This window comes from Anabrus simplex, chromosome 2, assembly GCF_040414725.1.
Source record: "Anabrus simplex isolate iqAnaSimp1 chromosome 2, ASM4041472v1, whole genome shotgun sequence".
NCBI lineage: Eukaryota > Metazoa > Arthropoda > Insecta > Orthoptera > Tettigoniidae > Anabrus > Anabrus simplex.
In genome coordinates this window covers 1064182616-1064203723 of record NC_090266.1, presented here as the reverse complement: position 1 = coordinate 1064203723, position 21108 = coordinate 1064182616, and the positions used below count along the sequence as shown (strand labels likewise).

The following is a 21108-nucleotide window of genomic DNA, read 5'->3' as shown; positions in this document are numbered from 1 at the left end:
AAGACGTGAATATAGATAAAATGTATGAAGGAAGCATGGAATTCAATGTAAGACAAGTAAAGATTTGAAAAACACTCATCACAATCACAATCAACCAATTAGTCGATGCTACCATCACCCCTTCAAACTTAAACACATATATCAAATTCACTCCAGAATCAGAAACTGAACATAAAGGCATAAGACTCTTTACATCCACAAGTCCACAAATGTACTGCATACTACATTATGGTTCATCGTGCATTCAATGTCCCGATGTCAAAAAAAAGATCTTATACATGAATTAAACACCATCAGAAACATAGCTAAGACCAACAGATATAATATACATTTCATTGGAGGAATAATAAATAAAGTCAGACATTGACTTTCCACTACTCTCGCTAAAGAAGAAGAAACTAACAAAACCTTATTTTCCACTTTCACTTTTAATAATCCACAGATACACCAGGTTTCCGACATTTTCAAAAAACATGATATAAAAATATCTTATAAAACAGACCATAATAATGCATTAATTCTACACAACACAGACACAATTAATAATAATAATAATAATAATAAATTGTAAAGATCAACTTTATATGCTGAAATGTAGTAGCTGCCCGTCCACCTATATTGACCAAACAGGTAGAAACTTTGACATGAGGTACAAAGAACATGTAAATTCATGTAAATATAGTAGACTTTCAACTATGAGAACACACATGATGGACTCAAAACGATAAATTCACGAATATTGATCAAGATCTAAAAATCTTAAAAATGGTTAATAAGGGCTCCCTGATCAGTATTTTTGAGAATTGTTTCATCCACCTGGATCAGTTCTTTAATCCCAATTTCAACCTTAATGAAATATCAAACACAAACCCTTTATTTAATTTATTAATTCCTATTTTTAATAAAAAGAAATTAAGTACTACTCTAAACCCCATTCTTTCCCTCCAGCAATCACCCACCATTCCACATCCCTCAGCCCCACCTTAGGCAGGCATTTTTTTTTTTTTTTTTCCATGTTTCATGTTTGAAACAAATGAACATCTCAACACTTTCCCATTAACATCATTCTGTTCATACCTGTTTGAGCTGAGTTCTAGAAGATTCCTCAAGTGCTGGTATTTTAGTGCTTCATCTGGTCTTCAGTCTTCAAATCTGAAGAAAGGTGAGAGCTTGCACAGGACATGTGATTGTGATGAGTGTTTTTCAAATCTTTACTTCTCTTACATCGAAATTCATGCTTGCTTCATAAATTTCATGTATATTCATGTCTTGCCTTAACTTTGATTTTGACTGACTGATGATGGTCTCTGGCAAAACCAACACTAGTTTCAACAAATATATGTAACTATTTCAAGGTTACAACTAACAGTATTGAATAGGTGGAAACCTTTAGTTTTTGTTTTACACTATAGTGGCTTTCAGTTCAGAGAGCCCTGAGGTTCAATTCCCAGCCGCGCTGGAAATTTTGTCGCATAGATAACGCAGACCTATGGTGTTTCTCACATAATGGTGCCATTCGTAGGCAACACAAACCCATGATGCACCTAATGTAGATGTACTAATCACAGGGACTTGTACTATCCAGTGGTGTTCCTCACATAGTGGGTACAAATCACAGGCAACGCAAACCAACGGTGTCGTTCATATAGTAGTACTAATCACAGGCAACGCCCAGACCCGTGGCGTTTCTCACATAATGGTAGAAATCACAGGCAACGTAAGCCCGTGATGTTCCGCATATAGTAGTACTAATCACATGTACTGGAAACCTAAAGTGAACCACTCTCTGCTGCTACTAAATACAAACCTATTGTGTACCTAACATAGTGGTACTACTCACAAGTGATGACAACCCATGGTGTTCCCCGTGTGATGGTACTAATCACAAGTAGTTTCATGGTTCTAATGCAATAGTAATCCTTTGGTCGCCCCTTTTAGTCACCTCTTATGACAGGCAGGGAATACCGTGGGTGTATTCTTCGTAGGCGCCCCCCACCCACGGGGGTGGGGGGGTAAACATTCAGCATGCATCTAATTTAATGAAGATTCCATTAAGGGACATCCAATTGCAGATGTCAGGGAAGAGAACCCAGTAACAGCAAGGAAAGAGAAACTAAGTGATCTTATTGATTAAGCAGTTCAGGTCTGGTTCAAAAAGAAAAGAAACCTATGAGACTATAAACTAGATTGTCTGAAAGAGGTAAGCAAATATTAATGTTATTACTTTATTTTATCATTTTAAAAACAGGTCTCGCTAGTAATTCTAGACCGAGCTCGATAGCTGCAGTCGCTTAAGTGCGGCTAGTATCCAGTAATCGGGAGATAGTGGGTTTGAGCCCCACTGTCGGCAGCCCTGAAGATGGTTTTCCGTGGTTCCCCATTTTCACATCAGGCAAATGCCGGGGCTGTACCTTAATTAAGGCCACGGCCCCTTCCTTCCACTTCCTAGACCTTTCCTATCCCATCGTCACCATAAGACATATCTGTGTCAGTGCGACGTAAAGCAAATGGAAAAAAAAAAAGTAATTCTGGCCACTAGAAATTCTGGACAGAGATTTTAATCGATATTTAAGCCATTAAGGTCAGTTTTAAAATGTAGCCTAAAATTACACATCTCATACAATTTACACCCCTTCAGTTATATTTTCCACGCAAAATCTTTTTGCTATTTGCTTTACGTCGCACCGACACAGATAGGTCTTATGGCGACGATGGGATGGGAAATACCTAGGAAGTGGAAGGATGCGGCCGTGGCCTTAATTAAGGTACAGCCCCGGCATTTGCCTGGTGTGAAAATGGGAAACCACGGAAAACCATCTTCAGCACTGCCGACAGTGGGGCTCGAACCCACGATCTCCCGATTACTGGATACTGGTCGCACTTAAGCGACTGCAGCTATCGAGCTCGGTCCACACAAAATCAATGATGGTTAAAATACTTTATATTAACCACACAGAGATCTACTACTATTTTTTATTTTTTTATTTTGCTATTTTGCTTTAAGTTGCACCGACACAAATAGGTCTTATGGCGACGATGGGACAAGAAAGGCCTAGGAATGGGAAGGAAGTGGCCGTGGCCTTCATTAAGTTACAGCCTGGCATTTGCCTGGAGATCCACTTCTAGTGTAAGATACTTATGATATTTGATATTTATGATTTATTGCAAGACCAAATATTAATATGAACTACATAAATTCAGAAATTATTTTTATAGCATACTCAATAATGAATCTAATAAACAAATGCTTTCAAATGGTTATAATCCACGAATCAATTGTTATATTAAAGAGCAGCTTTGAATCTTCCTTTAGTTGGTCTTTGCCCCATCCCACTGTGAAAGAGGAAATCAACTCAGAATTCCTGGGAGGCAGTCAAGAAGAATGAAACCATGATTCATTGCTGAGAAAAATTCATGAATATGTTTATATCAACATAAATAAATAACATTTACAAATACTAAATAATACATCACTTGCATACTGAAAAATATTTCAGAACACCTATATTCCAGGCTATATTCCAGTCAATGACCATACCTTCTCAATATTAAAAAATATAAAAAAAATAAAAAAATAAAATTAAAAAAAAATTAAAAAAAGGAATTATGCTTAGAGTTAAATCTTCTCATTAGCCAAACACCATACACTACACATAAGCACTGGCTGGTCCCAAAATTTAGAATCATTTTTCATTATAATTATCAAGAAGTAGGGGTAAAATATCTGAGAACATACGTACTTCTCTCAATTCATTTATCTGTGCAAGATGTTGAGACTGTGCTGATGTAAGCTGGCTGATATACCACTGTTGGTCACGGCATCGTTGGTAAAATGTAGGAGGACGAACTTGAAATCTGGCCAGAAAAAAGAACGGTATGAATACCTGGCTGCTTATTCTCACCCACGATACATTTATTAAATTTAACGGTACATTTATTAAATTAACAATGTACAATAATTCCTATTACACACAAATATAATGTAACAATAGCTGTAATAACAAAGTCATCTACCATGAACAGTGATCGATTAACTGCAAACTATCCTTGGCAACAACAACAAAAAAACCAAACATTTAATATACAATGATAACCAACACCTAATAGGGATAGATGAAGGCAAGTATCCAATATCCTAAAACTGGACTGCCTCTGCTAAGGTAGGTTAACATGACAGAGGAATCCTTGGTCTAGTTTTGATGATTATCTTTTCTAAAGGGGCCTAACATCTACATCATTGGCCCCTAATGGTACAAGATGAAACAAAATTAAATTAAAAATGCAAAATGAATAGATTTAAAAAATAATAAAAATAATTATGAATTTAAAATAATCAGCAAATTCAATTTGCAATGGCTTATTTTCCTATAAAATTATTTTAAAATACATTAAAATGTAACAAAATTAAATAAGGCATTGCCTTTAAAGTGAAATTGTATATTTCATTCAAAATAAATGTTAAAAGAAGGATAATATTAAAAATACACATGGATAGTTAAAATCATAGTCAATATAATTGAAAGTTAACAAAATATAAACAAATAGAAACTTCAATTTTAAACACAATAAAACAGGCCACTGTCCTTCATAAAGAGGATGACAAGGTCTAATGACTGCTTATCATCTCATAGAACGAGGGAGATGGTACTCAGAAGTTTTAGACGCTGGTGCAGTTTGGCCAGTTCCACGAACTTCGAAAGGATGTGTATTATAGTCAGATGACCACCAAAAGTACACACCAGGAGGAGGGAGCATTCTCCCGTCAGTAAGTAGGAATGCGTTGCTATACCATGGCCGATCTGAGGACAACATAATACCACTGCTTCTTTCCAAGAAACTCGAAGGAAGATCTTCCATACCTTCGCAGTTCGGTTAATCATTCCCAGCTTAATTGAAGGAGGGTTGGCCTGCCACTCAAGCTCCCAATGTTTCAATACCAATTGTTTCAACTGAGAACTAATATCACTGGCTGAAACCTTGTAAAGCAATGGGGGCAATGTAACCACAGCCCTATCAGCTAGTGATGAGCAGTCCGAGACGAGGTCTCGAGATTTTTCGAGACTAGCACAGGCACTATTTCTCGCGAGAAATTTCGAGAGATCGCGAGAGCACAGTTCCCGCATTGTGTGGCAAACAGCGTGTCATAGGCCTACAGGCAGACTAAGCTGAATGTTGTTTGTGCCGAGTATGCAAATACCCAAACACGGGCCTTCTCCATTCCATAAATGTGTGTCAACAAGCGACTAGGGTATTCATTTCTACTGAGGTCCATATTGATACAGTAAAACATAATTATAAAGGATATGCATTCTGGCATTGTATGAAGCAGTAAGTACACGAATGAGTACACTAAGTACAGAAACTAACTGTTACTGTAGGTACACCTACATGGATATTAGAGGCGTGCATTATTCAAACTTGAGACAGAGCAAGCTGCGCGTTTTTGCATATGCAACCATCATCACACATGAATGGAACGTGTAATCTAAACCAGACATCACGTAGTTGCTCTAGGGAGCAGATGTTACTTGCTCTGCTCTGGACGGCTGTCTGTCACGTGACAAGGGAGCAGCAGTCAGGCGGGTTGCATACCGTGGCCGTACTGTACTTCCTGCTCGGAAATGTTAGCATATGAACAACTGCTATAATAATAATAATAATAATAATAATAATAATAATTTGACAAGGGAATGTACACCAATGTGCAATATATCCTGAATAAATACATTTTCACGATTAACTGAAGCTTTGGGACACGTACATTTACCGAAAGAAAATACAATTTGTGCGATTTGTACACATTCTTTGCACTCTAATTAATATACATTTTGATATTTGTATGGCATTTGTGACTATGACAACAAATTAAACACACGAACTAAAACAACACTGGTGTACTCCTTCATGGGACCTTTGGGCTCATTTAGATAGTACTGTATCAATGTATGGCACTATCGTTTGCGTACTGACAAGTCGCAAAGCACATTTCAAGTTTCCATCGGTGAGCCGACTTCTGTGTCTAGATTTAAAAATCTGCATTAATGAAAATATCTTTTGACATAAATAAGTTGATGTGAATGTACTTAAAATATGTGCATTAAATTTGTTCAATCTACGAAAACTCTCCCGCAGAAAACGAACATAAAATTCAGTCAAACTGTTTGTGTTTGCAAACTTATCTTTCATTTGAGTATCACACTGTAAGTCAATCAGCTCTAGCTGCAGTTCTGGTCTAACAGTTTGCATGTCCACTGAGAAGGGCATAGCGAACACCTGCAGATCATTTTCTAATGCCTGAATATCGTGAAACCTACTCTCAAATTCATCACATAGTGACATTAAAACCTCTTTATATTCTTCTAATGTTTTACCAGAATAGTTTGGAGCTAGACACAACTCTGCAGTCAAAGTGGGAAAATGAGTTGTGTTTCTTCACGAACTGACCTTCCCACAGTAGTACTTTTCGCTTAAAAGCTTTAAAACATTCAAAGAGGTGAATAATGATAAGATCGCTATCTTGTAGGGAGGAATTAAGATCATTAAGTTGGCTGGTGAGATCTACGGTACTAGAAATGCCACATCTATCTATTTTCCGTTGTTCAGTTCTCCTAGTGGTTCACTGTGCATTTCCATGAAGAGAGCTATTTCTTTCCTCAGAGCATAGAAGCGATGTAAAACTTTTCCTCTACTTAACCACTGCACGTTCATATAATACGGAATGTCACCTCACATGTGTTCACGCGTATCGTGTCACAATCTAACCAGTCAAGAAAGATGTGCTATACCTTTGCGCCACTGGCCTTCAATACGCATTACGTCATGAACTACCCCTACTTGCTTGCTAAGCTGCTCTTGTTCCTCGAAAGCGGGGAGCAAACTGGCTCGGAAAGAATTTTGCGCTCGATTGACGATGCCTGATCTAAACTGCCAGAGTTTGCTCACATTCTTTCAACAGGTAGGTGTACATCGTTATCAGACCCCACATTCAATATCATATGACCACTGTTTATGTTTACCGATGTTGTAGTGACAAAGGAAATAATACCTTACAATGTTATAGAATATTCGCGTCATAATTAGGAACTCAGGTATATGACTGTGCAATGTGTAATTGTGTCCGATTGTACCACGACAACTTTAAGACTATGTCCGAAATGTAACTAATTCGTGGATGTCTTATTTTGAAGAGATGCCACACAACAAAGACCACTGTGTTGTTTGTTCAACAGAAGTAAAATACGTCAGAAAAAATACTTCTGGGATGATCAGGCACTTAAATAATAATAATAATAATAATAATGTTATTTGTTTTACGTCCCACTAACTACTTTTTGAGGTCTTCGGAGACGCCGAGGTGCCAGAATTTAGTCCCGCAGGAGTTCTTTTACGTGCCAGTAAATCTACCGACACGGGGCTGTCGTATTTGAGCACCTTCAAATACCACCGGACTGAGCCAGGATCGAACCTGCCAAGTTGGGGTTAGAAGGCCAGCGCCTTAACCGTCTGAGCCACTCAGCCCGGCAGGCACTTAAAAAACGCATAGTATCAATGAAGGGGAATCATCACAGAACACCTCCGGCCCAGTCTGGATCACAAGAAGCTACCCTATTGACAACAATTACGAGGTGTATCCACGTAGATGTACATTATATCTACAGTTATTGACAAATTATAATGGTTATTTAGCTGTGTTCACCTGAAATAACTCGCAAACTGTTTAAGATACTGACATTCTGTTCTCACTTTCGTTAATGGTATTAAGGAAGTCATAGTTCAGCGTGCAGTGCTATCCTAGGCTTTTGACAAAATGTATTGGCACACACGTTTCCATATGAGAACTGCTGACGATATACTATCAAGCTTACACTCGTAGTTACTGGTATGTCGCACAGCTCGCAGCACAGGAGAATTGGTCTCGAGAGCGTTGCCTATCACCCCTGCCGAAAGAACTGGAGCAAACTCTGCCATTTTAGATTACACATTCCACTCATATGTAATGGTGGTTGCATATGCAACAGAGCAAATCTTTCCCCGTCTCTAGTTCGAGTAATGCCTGCCTCTAGTATCCAAGCAGTATCCTATCTATAGTTATTCACAAATTATACAGGGTTATTCAGCTACGATGTCCAGCTTAAATAAGTCGTGAACAGTTTAAGATACTGACCTTTTGTTTTCATTTTCGTAAATAGTATTAAGGGGCTCATAATTGAACATTTAGTACTTTTCCAGGCTTTTGACTAAATGTATTGGCTCACATGTTTCCATATAAAAATGTTATTTCAGGCAAGAACTGCTTATGGTATACTATCAAGTTTACACTCATAGTTACTGAAATGACACACAGATCACAATACAGGAGAAACGGTCTCGAGAGTCTCGTGAGAGTCTTGAAATCCATAACATCAGTCTCGAGAGTCTCGAGCGAGACCGTTGCCCATCACTACTATCAGCTAACTCGTTTCATGCTACACCCAGGTGGCTTGGGAGTGACAGAAACACGATTCTAGTTCTAACCCTCCAACACCCGGCCAGAAGGTCCTGGATCCGCTGCATCCTTGCCGCAGGAAACATGTCTCAATAGACTAATGAACCCAAGGAGTCAGCACACAGCAGAAAGTGCCGATGTTCACTGGACAGCGCAAACTGCAGAGCTTCAAAGATAACACAGCTTTGCTGTGTACATGCTACATGCTTCTGGTAGAAGAATAAGAAACCTCTTACTATCAACAATGAACACACAGCCTACTTTTGCTTCTGCCCTTGAACCATCCACGTTAATAACTACTGAATCCCGGATACCAGCTAACAACGGACAGAAAAAGGCTCCAATGAATGGAAGGCTCCATCTTCACTTTTGGGCCGGTGTGCAGATCCAGGATGATTTCAGGTCATTGTATTAACCATGGAGGTACCGTACTTAGTCATCTAACAAGACAAGGGACTGAAGGTACTTCAAACAATATGTAACTGCTATCCAAAAATATACCAATCGGCTGCATTGCTCATGGATAAGCAGCATAGAGCCGATGGTTTCCATAGTGGAATACACAGCGATAGCATGCGCAAAGTGGCATCTGTCGCAAATTAATAGCATAGGATAACAGCATTTGCTGGTGCTTCAGGTGTAAAGGCAGCAAGCCAGATTCAGTAAGCAGGCTCCCTTTGCCAACTTAATTCTGCTGTGGTGGATGCTATTCAGTTTCACAAGAATGCTTTGCATTGCCGATCCATGTACTGCACTGCTGTAGTCTAACCTAGATAAATTACGTGCCCTATAAAAGCGTAGGAGCAACATGCAATCAGCTCCCACGTAGTACCACTAAGAACCTTCAAAGTATTCAGTTTCTTAGTGCGTTTGACTTTTAACCGATGCACGTGCGGCTCCCATGATAATTTACTATAGAAAAGGTACCCATGAAATCGGTATGTGTCAACTACAGGAAGAGAGACTCCCTGAAAGGATGGGAATGAAGGATGGGCTTCCGACAGAAGTGAACAACAGAGGTCTCTGCAGCTAAGAATCAAAAGCCATATTGTAAGATCCACTGTTCCACTCTCCTAATAGCTTGAAGTAATTGTCACTCTGCGACTGCCACATTTTGTGGGCTATATTGTAGAGCAAAATTGTCCATATATAGTGACAGTACTATTGCTGAACCAGCAACAGAGACAACACTATTTATGGCAATCACCGTCAGACTGACACTGAGAACCGACACCTATGGGACTCAATTTTCCTGAACATGTTGTGGATGTGCTCCCTGCCCCCACTCAGATACGGAATAGACACAGGGACAAAAAATTTGCAATAAAAACCAGCAAGTTACCTCACAAGTTCCACTGATCCAGGGTTGAAAGGATGCCGTATCGCCATGTGGTATTCATTTATTTATTTATTTATTGTATGGCTTTGGGTGCCGCGAGTGTCTGAGGACATGTTTGATTTGCCTGGTGCAAGTTTTTCAATTTGACGACCATAAGCGACCTGCGCATCTGGATGTGGGATGATTATGAAAATGAGGTAGGGAGAGGGTGAAACCCAATATCAGCATGTAGCCTACTCCTGTCGAATAACACCAAGGGGTTTACCCAAAGCCTTACGTCCCCATCCAATGGACAAATCACCATCAAGATTGTCATATGACCTCACTCCATATGAGCACTGTGGAGAGGTTTTGGAATTTAATCCATTCTTTTGGCACACAATCTATTGATTAGAAATTGTATACAATCAACTCCCCTACCCTGATGGCTAATATTCAGATGGTGAAAAATCTTTTTGACCAATGGGACTCAAACCAGCTTACCATGGTATCAGACCATATAGACTAACGCCTTAATGATCATGGCCACCAGGCAGGCTATCGCCATGTGGTGTCATAGACCTTTCCCAAATCGGAGAAAACACCCACCAATGCTGTTTTCGGAAAAAGGCAACCTGAATAGAACTCTCCAGGCATGCTACGTGGTCAGTGGTAGAGCGAGAAACTCGAAAGTCCTCTTTTCTCTGAACACCACACAAGTCTTCAATTTGCCTTCCACTCAAATTGTTTACAAAGACAGCTGGTGAGACAAATAGGTCTGTAACTTCCTGCATATTTAGGATCTTTATCAGGCTCACCACTGTGACAAACACCGTCCAGATTCGGTTAAATACCCCCAAGAAGATATAATAGGCTATCCTCGCTAAGATGTTTCAAAATATGGTTACGGACATTATCTGGTCCAGGAGCCATGTACTTGCAAAGCACCCAGGCTCTGTGGAGTTCTCACTCTGTAAAGGGAACATTATAATCCACTGAAGCATGAGTGACGAAGCATTGATAATGGCATTCTGCCTCCTGCTTCAGAGCAAGAAAATCAGGATGGTAATTCCCAGAACTAGACAACTGCAAAATGACTTGTTAGATGATTAGCAACTGTGGGTGGATCAGTGACAATACTGCCTCCAACGGAAATTCCCAGTACTAAAAAAAGTCCTTGTACACCTGAAACGTGTCGAAGTTTAGTCCACACCTGAGATGATTGTGTATGTGATGTCATAGACGACATGTTTCCCATGAAGCTTTCTTACTACTGCATAAGAACTAGTGCCTTAGCGCAGTCTTTTAAATGTTACCAAGTTGACCACAATAGGCTGCCTATGATAGCATTTATGAGCACGACAACATTCTTAAATAGCTGCTGCAATTTCATTGGTCCACCAAGGAATGAGTTTTTGTTGAGCAGTCCCAGAAAAAGAATGAAAGTCACCCAATAAAAGGAAAGGAGCTGCGAGCTGATTTATAATTTCAAATACATCATTAATATTAAGAGGCTGGCCTGATGGTAAATAAACATTACAAACTGCATTACAACAGGCAACAATACACATACTACTACTGCCCCCCCGCTGGATTCTAGGTGGAACCTCTTCGCTGTAGGTGCCAGAATGAGTGAAAATACCAACGCCACTGGAAGCCCAGTTAGCATATTCCTGATAATCTGGCCGGAAATTAGTTTCTTGAATACAGAATATACTCACCCCAAACTGACTGATTAGCTGACGCAGCTCAGTAAGATGCCTATCAAAATCATTACAATTCCACTGTAACTGTGTTATTGTGTGGATTTTATGAAGATTTTAAATTATAAGCAGTGAGATGCTTAATAACCTAAACACTAAAATCTCCATCCTCAGATGGAGATGAACTCTCTGCCTCCATCACTTTGTCACCAGAAGAGGTTACGGGAACGAGTGCCTCTTCGACGCTTTTTAGCTGTGGGGAATAATCCTATGGAGGGAGCACGCAAAGTTTCCAGCAGGTGGATCTGCTGGCACTGATATTTACCATCTGAATGGAGGGCATGCTTTCCCCCTTCAGAGGAGGAGTGGGGGAGCACCTGGTAAGGCCTCCCTTCGTACCCACCTTTTTTCTTGTTTAGACGAGCTGGAAGGAAGATTCACAGCCCCGGTCAACGATGTTGTTTCCGCCAGATTGGGTGTGGCTCTCGCCACCTCTTGGGGGAGGGAGAAGCCTCCCTCCCTAGCTGTGCCAGATTAGGTTTCCTGGCACAGGCTTGTCTGTAGTCGATGGGTGGGTAGTCTACACCTTCGAGTTTTTACTCGGATGCAGCGATTTTCAAAGGTGTTGCTGAAATAAATAACAAACCTGGTAGACACGGTGCCATTACACTTAAGTCTAGTAGCTTGGCAGCTGCATTCAAGGAATTAAACTTATGGCTTGCTTCCTGGTATGATAAACCATCCAGTGTCTTGACCTCCAGGATCTTCTTCTCATTGAGATAGACAGGACAGTTTCTATTTCTAGGAGAATTAAAAGCAGGGCAGTTAGTGCACCTGTTCATAGGTGTGCACTGTTCTGTGCCACGACCTTCTCTTTCACGTGTACCACACACTGACCGATTCAAACAACAAGATACCATATGTCCAAACCTTTGACATTGATAGCACCACATCGGAGGCTGGACATACGGCCTTGCATCTCAACAATAGAGTGTTACTTTGACTTTTTCTGGTAAGACTTGAAGGAGACAAAAAGGCACTGCCAGAGGCAATGTCTTCACCGCTGACTTTGCATGTAATATGCCGGACATATGTCATGCCACGGTTCTTCACATCTTCCATCAACTCATCATCAGTGTTCAAGATTAGGTCACGCTGGAAGGTGACTCTGCGAACCAGGGTCAAGGATTTGTGCTCTTCCACATTGATGGGGCTATCGACATAGTAATCGCACTTGAGCAACTGATCAGCCTGAACTGCAGTGCGCATCTACAACAAACTACCGTTCCACATTTTCTTTAATTCTTCAAGTTCACCGTGGACACCTTCAACATGTCTACTGCACAAAATATAAACTTCACCAGCTTGAAATCTTATCCATCAGTTTTGGTAGCAACCAGGAACTTACGGAAGCTGAATCACATGCTTACATGCTGCGTTTGTTACCAGCGGTGGCAGACCACCCTTGACTGGCTTTTGAAGTTTAATGGCAATGTCCAGAAATATCCACCTCGAATACAATCCACTCTGATTAGGGGCCTCTGTAGCCGAATCAAGCAGCCAAGGCAATATCTACCTGGTCATAGCAGGTAGTGATGGGCAACGTTCTCGCTCGAGACTCTCGAGACTGAGGTCACAGATCTTGAGACTCTCGCGAGAATCCCGAGACCGATCCTCCTGCAGCGCAAGCTGTGCGACGTACCAGTAAGTACGACTGTAAACTTGACAGTATATCATTGGCAGTTATTGCGTGAAATAACGTTCTCTATTTTTTTTTTTGCTATGGGCTTTACGTCGCACCGACACAGATAGGTCTTATGGCGACTATGGGATAGGAAAGGCCTAGGAGTTGGAAGGAAGCGTCCGTGGCCTTAATTAAGGTACAGCCCCAGCATTTACCTGGTGTGAAAATGGGAAACCACGGAAAACCATTTTCAGGGCTGCCGATAGTGGGATTCGAACCTACTATCTCCTGGATGCAAGCTCACAGCCGCGCCCCTCTACACGCACGGCCAACTCGCCCGGTAATAACGTTCTCTTATGAAAACGTGTGAGCCAATACATTTTGTCAAACGCCTGGAAAAGTACTGCATGTTCAACTATGAACCCCTTAATACCATTAACTAAAGTGGAAACAGAATGTCAGTATCTTAAACTGTTCACGACTTATTTGGGGTGGATATCTTAGGTGAATAACAATGCATACTTTGTGAATAACTGTAGATAGGATGTACACCTACTTGGATACTAGAGGCGTGCATTATTAGAACCTGAGACGGGGAAGATGTGGTTTGCTACATATGCAACCCCCATTACACATGAGTGGAACGTGTAACAGGGATGATGGGCAACGCTCTCGAAACAGATTCTTGTGTGCTGCAAGCTGTGCGACGTCCCAGTAACTACGAGCGTAAGCTTGATAGTTATCATCAGCAGTTCTCACGTGGAAACGTCTGTGACGACAAATTTTGTCAAAATCCTATGAAAGCACAGCATGTTGAACTATGAACTCCTTACCATTAACGAAAGTGAATACAGAATGCCAGTATCTTAAACTGTTCACGAGTTATGTCAGGTGGACGTCTTAGCTGAATAACCCCTATAATTTGTTAATAATTGTTATCAGGATGTAATCCTACCTGGATGCCTCACAATCGTTGTCGGCAGGGTAGTTTCTTGTGATTCAGACCAGGCCGGAGGTGTTCTGTGACGAATCCTCTTCATTGATTTCTTTTTTTTGCTAGGGGCTTTACGTCGCACTAACACAGATAGGTTTTATGGCGACGATGGGATAGGAAAGGCCTACGAGTTAGAAGGAAGCGGCCGTGGCCTTAATTAAGGTACAGCCCCAGCATTTGCCTGTTGTGAAAATGGGAAACCACGAAAAACCACCTTCAGGGCTGCCGATAGTGGGATTCGAACCTACTATCTTCCCTGATGCAAGCTCACAGCTGCGCGCCTCTACGCGCACGGCCAACTCGCCCGGTCTTCATTGATATTATGCGTTTGTAAGTGCCGGATCATCCCAGAAGTATTTCTGCCGATGTATTTTACTTCTTTTGAATAAGCAACACAGTGGGCTTGCTATGTGACATCTCTTAAAAATAACCGACATCCACGACTTACGTTGCGTTTCGGACATCGTCTTCAAGTTGTCGCGTACAATTAGACACAGTTCACATTGCACCGTCATATATCGAAGTACCTACCTAATTATGACGCGAATACTCTATAGCAATTTAGATTGCACATTCCACTCATGCATAATGGTGGTTGCATATGCAGCAAGGCGCGCCTTGCCTCGTCTCGAGTTCGAATAATGCACGCCTCTAGTATCCAGTTACGTGTACCTACAGTAGCCATCAGGTTCTGTACTTAAACCACTCATTCGTGTACGTACCAGTGCATACAATGCCCGAATGCGTATCCTTTATAATTATGTTATACTTCGTCAAAATAGACCGCGGTATAAACGAACGCCCTAGTCGCTTGTTGACACGTATTTACGAAAATGAGAAGGCCCGTGGTTGGCTATTCGCATATTCGGAACAAACAACATTCAGCTCCGACTACCTGCAGGCCTACTACACACTGCTTGCCGCACATTGTGGGGACAACGCTCAAGATTTCTCGAAAATTCTCGCAAGAAATAATGCCTGCGATAATCTCGAGAAATCCCGAGAAATCTCGAGACCTCGTCTCAGACTGCTCATCACTAATAGCAGGTATTGCATGGGGTCCAATGTTGAACGATGCCCAATAAGCAGTCAGTAAGCACCAGAGCTCCCTTCCTCAAATCATCCATAATGACATGTATCCCACAGAATATACAGAGAGTGATAACTAAGCAGCGGATTTTGATGTGCTAAAAATGTGAAAAATATTTATTTTTTATGTGCTGAAAAACTTTAAAATATGTGATAAAAAATTGAAATTATTTTCCTTTAAATATCACATAACTAGTCGCGCTCAAGAAGTAAATAAGTATAATGTTTTGTATTAGAATATGGTGCTACCAAACGTGCACCTTAAGGCAAAATGATGTCCGTGTATGGAAACGTGCTGTATGGTATATTAATTTTTGATATGCCAGAGTAGATATTATGAATGGTTATTTTTTTAAAGGTAAGGTTTTGTTTAAATATGGCAAAAGCAACCTATCATCTTTGAAAAAATAGTACCAGTTCGTACTCACCCATCACACGCTGGAATATTAGTTGCTAGAAGTAGTCTCAGAATTGCAGTAAACAACAAAGGTCATCTCCAAATTGTCCATCACAAATGCATGCCGATTATCTCTAAAGAACGCCTTATACTGCGAAAATGATCGCTCCACATCACAGGAAGTCAGACGAGCATTGTTAAAGAGAGGAATGTCACCAACAATAACGCCATCAATTTTGCCAACATGAGCACCCTCTAATACATTAGAAATTTGGCACATTGTTTGAAATCCTCTGTTTTTCCTGAACAAATTTTGATATTTGACCTTTAACAGCCCCTGTACCTGCGAAGCCGGGAGTGAATCTAATTTATTTTCAACAGCGCGCACTTCCTTCACTGTTTCGGACAACAGGTTAGTGGATTTTTCAAGTATGTCTATAGTTTTACACAAGAAGCTTAGATTGGCAAATATAAACGCCAAATCATTTTTCAAAGAGCTGTCTTTTAGTATCTCTTGAAGAATCTCAATTGACGACGCGTCGTTTTTATCTAGCACGTTCACAACGGATGCAAAACTTTCGAAATTGTCTGCGTAGTATACCACAGCGCTAAGCCAGGTACCCCACCGCGTAACAATAGGCAGAGGAGGAAGCGCAAGATCCGGGTTCTTCTCTTTAAAGAGATCGATTCTTGAGGGTGCTTTTACGAAGGCTTTTTTGCCATTAGACACTAATTTATCCACTTGAGGATACTGAGCCCGCACAGTTTCACATAATCTGTGTAGAGCATGAACAACGCAAGTTACGTGTATCATTTTCGGAAAGCTCACAGAAAGGCCTTCGGCTGCCTTTTTCATGTAAGCAAGTAAGGAAAAGCAATACATGGTCGTATTTTATACCTTTTGGCCAAAGTAAGTGCATGCCTTCATTGAATAACCTAGCTACAGTGACATGGTTTGCAGCAAGCAATTCTTTACACGCTAGCAAGTAAGAATGTTCGCAAGCAGTTTTGTCATTCTTCAACACACCAACTACAACATTTCCTACTTTTCTGCCACTTGAATCAGTGGTTTCGTCAATGCTCACCCACAGTTTTTCGCTATCACATACTACCCGAATCCTCTGTAAAGTTTCTTCGTAACGGGAGATAGTTTTTCCTTAATGTGGATTCGTCTGGAGGCTCAAAATTAATGTACTTTGTTAGGAAATTTTTCAATCCCGGATTATTTATTTTACCAAGAGGAATGTCGGCGCAAACAAATGCTCTGCACACATCTAAATAATACTGCGAATATTTAGATGGGCCTGCATTTGAAGTAGCTGGTTCAGCTATTAGTAATTGTCGCGAACGCACACGCGAAGCAGCCACAGTATGCTTATTTGCAGATAAATGCTGGATTACTTGAGAACGTTGATCTTCACGTACTGTTTTACCACACGGTTGGCAAAATAAATACTTTTCCATGCGGCAGTGAAAATGCTTTTAAATTCCACTACATATTGTTGAAGACGCGACCTTGTACTCTACTTCTCTTTTGGCATTATTTTGCAGGTTACGACACACGCATTTACAGTGAATCACTGTTTCAATAAAAAGAATAGCAGCGGACACTGAAGGAAATATTTCTTATAAATTCATACAAAATCACACGACCACGGGAATGATATATGGACCCGAACAGCTAACCTTACTCTTAGGAGTGATGAAATTCCACTACCTAATGGTGGGGCAATATTCTTCCGAGTCTCCCATGTCGTAACGGAATTACATCACCTTATCTCTCCGTGATTGCCTTTCACTGATATTCTATAAACAAAACCCGAGAGGGCTGACTCATAAAGAGTTGGAATGACATCATGCAAAGAAACATCTTGTGCAGCAAATCAAATCGCTGTCTAAATGTAACGACGTAGCCAGTGACCAGCAAGTTTTAGAACCTATGGAGGGAAGTCCATAAATAGCCGAAACATTCAGATACATTATGTTAATAATACACTGTTAAAAACAATACCGTAATCGTAAAATGAAAATATGAGCATTTTAAATTTTATTGATCAACAAATATTGCCGATTTATGTGCTTATTATGGATTTTCTTAAAATATGTATTTACATTTAAAGAAAGTGAAAATATGTGTTTTTATGTGAAATAAGATTCAGTTTTTACACTTGGGGATGCACAATAAGAATAATGAACTTCGTAACTTGCATTAAAACTTATGCAAAAAAATATGTAATTACATAAAAATCCGCTCCCTAGTGATAACAATTAAGAATTTTTTTTACAATTGGCTATACGTCGCACCGACACAGATAGGGAAGGCCTAGGAGTCAATATCAACTGATCTGCATTTAGGGCAGTTGCCCAGGTGGCAGATTCCCTATCTGTTGTTTTCCTTAGCCTTTTCTTAAATGATTAAAAGAAATTGGAAATTTATTGAACATCTCCCTTGGTAAGTTATTCCAATCCCAAACTCCCCTTCCTATAAATGAATATTTGCCCCAATTTGTCCTCTTAAATTCCAACTTTATATGCATATTGTGATCTTTCCTACTTTTAAAGACACCACTCAAACTTATTCATCTACTAATGTCATTCCACGCCATCTCTCCGCTGACAGCTCGGAACATACCACTTAGTCAAGCAGCTCCTCTTCTTTCTCCCAATTCTTCCCAGCCCAAACTTTGCAACATTTTTGTAACGCTACTCTTTTGTCGGAAATCGCCCAGAACAAATCAAGCTGCTTTTCTTTGGATTTTTTCCGGTTCTTGAATCAGGTAATCCTGGTGAGGGTCCCATACACTGGAACAATACTCTAGTTGGGGTCTTACCAGAGACTTCTATGCCCTTTCCTTTACATCCTTACTACAACCCTTAAACACCCTCATAACCATGTGCAGACATCTGTACCCTTTATTTACAATCCCATTTATGTGATTATCCCAATCAAGATGTTTCCTTATATTAACACCTAGATACTTACAATGATCCCCAAAAGGAACTTTCACCCCATCAGTGCAGTAATTAAAACTGAGAGGACTTTTCCTATTTGTGAAACTCACAACCTGACTTTTAACCCCATTTATCAACATACCGTTGCGTGCTGTCCATCTCACAACATTATCAAGGTCACGTTGCAGTTGCTCACAATCTTGTACTTATTTATTACTCTATACAGAATAATATCATCTGCAAAAAGCCTTAGGCCCCATTCACAATGGAAACGTAACTATAAACTTAACGACATAACGTAACTGTAAAATTAACGTAAAATTTGAGGTATTCAAAATGGAGGAACGTAAAAGAGTACACAGCAGCCAATCAAAAAACTGCCATGTTATTTAGCACAGAAGTTTTGGGCTATCTCGCAGTTTTATATTTTAATACCTCGATGGAATCAAACAACATGGTAGTGGAATTCATGTTACTTCAAACACATCTTGCTTTGCTTCTGGGAGCTGTGTACATGAAAAGGCGAACTAAGCAACGGTGCAGAAAATGGGTTCATCCATTGAATCAAAGAAGGTTATCTCAGGGCGATTTCCGTAATCTACTGTAAGAAATGACCCTCATCAGTTCATTTTGTACATGTGAATGAAACCTGAACTGTTTGACACTATCTTACGATTTGATTCCCCTTTTCTAATAAAAAGAAGTGTAAGGTCTCCTGTGCCCCTAGCTATCACATCCCGACGAGATGTTTGTATCTATTTGTTTGGATGATATCATTTTCGTAAACTAGTAGTCCATCATAATGTTAAGAAATATACAGGGACACTGTTTTATCTATGAGAGGGAACGTCTCTCATCCGTACGCCAGCTCTGCGAGCATGGATCCCACCATTTACCATCATATTTCATTGCTATAGGATATTTAGTTCTATGTATTATTTTTCGGTACAGCGTCTTTGTAATTCTTTTTCCTTTTAACATACACACAAAGATTATTTTGAAAGAGAATTACAGGTATTTCATCGAAAGAAATCACTATATCGTGCACAAAATACAATGTTTACATCTGCTCTGATTGGCTGGTTCTTAAAGCTAACTTAAAATTAACCGCAAGAGCTTGGATTTTGCAATCCCTTAATTTTACGGACTCGCTGTTAAGTTTATGTCGGCGCATTGTGAATGGTTCCATTAGATAACATGGCCGCTAACTTCTAAGTTAACGTTAATTTTAAGTTTACATTACATTACGTTTGCATTGTGAATGGGGCTTTACCTCTGATTCCACTTCTTTACTCATATCATTTATATATATAAGAAAACATAAAGGTCCAATAATACTGCCCTGAGGAATTCCCCTTTTAATTATTACAGGGTCAGATAAAGTGGGAAGGAAGCAACCGTGGCCTTAATTAAGATACAGCCCCAGCATTTGACTGGTGTGAAAATGGTAAACCACGGAAAACTTTCTTCAGGGCTGCCGACAGTGGGATTCGAACCCACTATCTCCTGGATGCAAGCTCACAGCTGCGTGTCCCTTACCACATGGCCAACTCGCCCAGTGGCATTCGGCTGTGCAGGGACCTGTGTTGTCAGGTGGATACTACTGCCAAGTACATGGCGCCTCCACCCGACAGGTTGTGGATACCATCTGGACTTTCGAGCATAGCCACACAAAAGCAGCATGCACAAAAATTTTGATCGGTCTACAACTAACCCGAGAGGGAACCGACAGCCAATTGAGCACTTGCTTTCTATGACAGGCAGGGATTATATGTGGATGTATTCAAACCCTCCCATCGACAGGGAACTGATGGTTCCAAAGCCAAAATCCATTTCTGCACCTAGGTCTGCCCCTCTTAGTCACCTCTTATGATAGGCAGGGGATACCGTGGGTGTATTCTTCATCTGCGTCCACCATCCACACGGGAAAGTCTAGGTTAGGGGATTGAGCGACAGGCCAGTAAACAGTCCAGAAAAAATCTTTTCACTGAACAAACTAAAGGAAAGAGCTGGATGGTTCCAGTTGGAGACCCTGACCATGAGCAAAGGAATGTGACATCAGAAAATATGACAATTACTACATGGAACATCAGTGGCATCAAGTATATGCTTTTAGAGATCACTGACGAAATTCAACTGAGAAAAATAGATATGTTGGTTAGATTAGAAACAAAGAAGAAAGACAAGGGCTCACAAGAGATTGGTGCAACATACTTCTTTGTTTTGAAATCAAGAAACAAATCAGCTTTGAGTGTAGACATTATACAGTAAAATACCAGTATAACAAATTTTTGGGGACCTCAAAAATTAATTTGTTACAGTGAAATTTTGTTATACTGAAATAAGTCAATTCTTAAGAACTCGCCTATTGCTAAACGTGCTGAATAATATTTCAACATGAATTTACACATAAGAAACCTCAATACTGTATTTATCAAATAGAGGTCCGACTCCGTGGCTATATGGTTAACGTGCTGGCCTTCAGC

The 21108-nt window shown here is 40.3% G+C and overlaps 1 protein-coding gene across 4 annotated transcripts in view; it reads right to left on the bottom strand.

Moving 5' to 3' along the window:
* The window catches only part of LOC136863292 (uncharacterized), a 731410-nt gene that overhangs the window by 475918 nt on the left and 234384 nt on the right, over positions 1–21108 (bottom strand). For all 4 annotated transcript variants that reach the window (XR_011017857.1, XR_011017858.1, XM_067139677.2 and 1 more), the window contains exon 7: positions 3741–3855. Coding sequence is in view for 2 of the 4 variants with exons in the window: in XM_067139677.2 (XP_066995778.2) it covers positions 3741–3855 (115 nt within the window). In the remaining 2 variants the exon portion in view is untranslated. The remainder of the gene's footprint in view (positions 1–3740; positions 3856–21108) is intronic.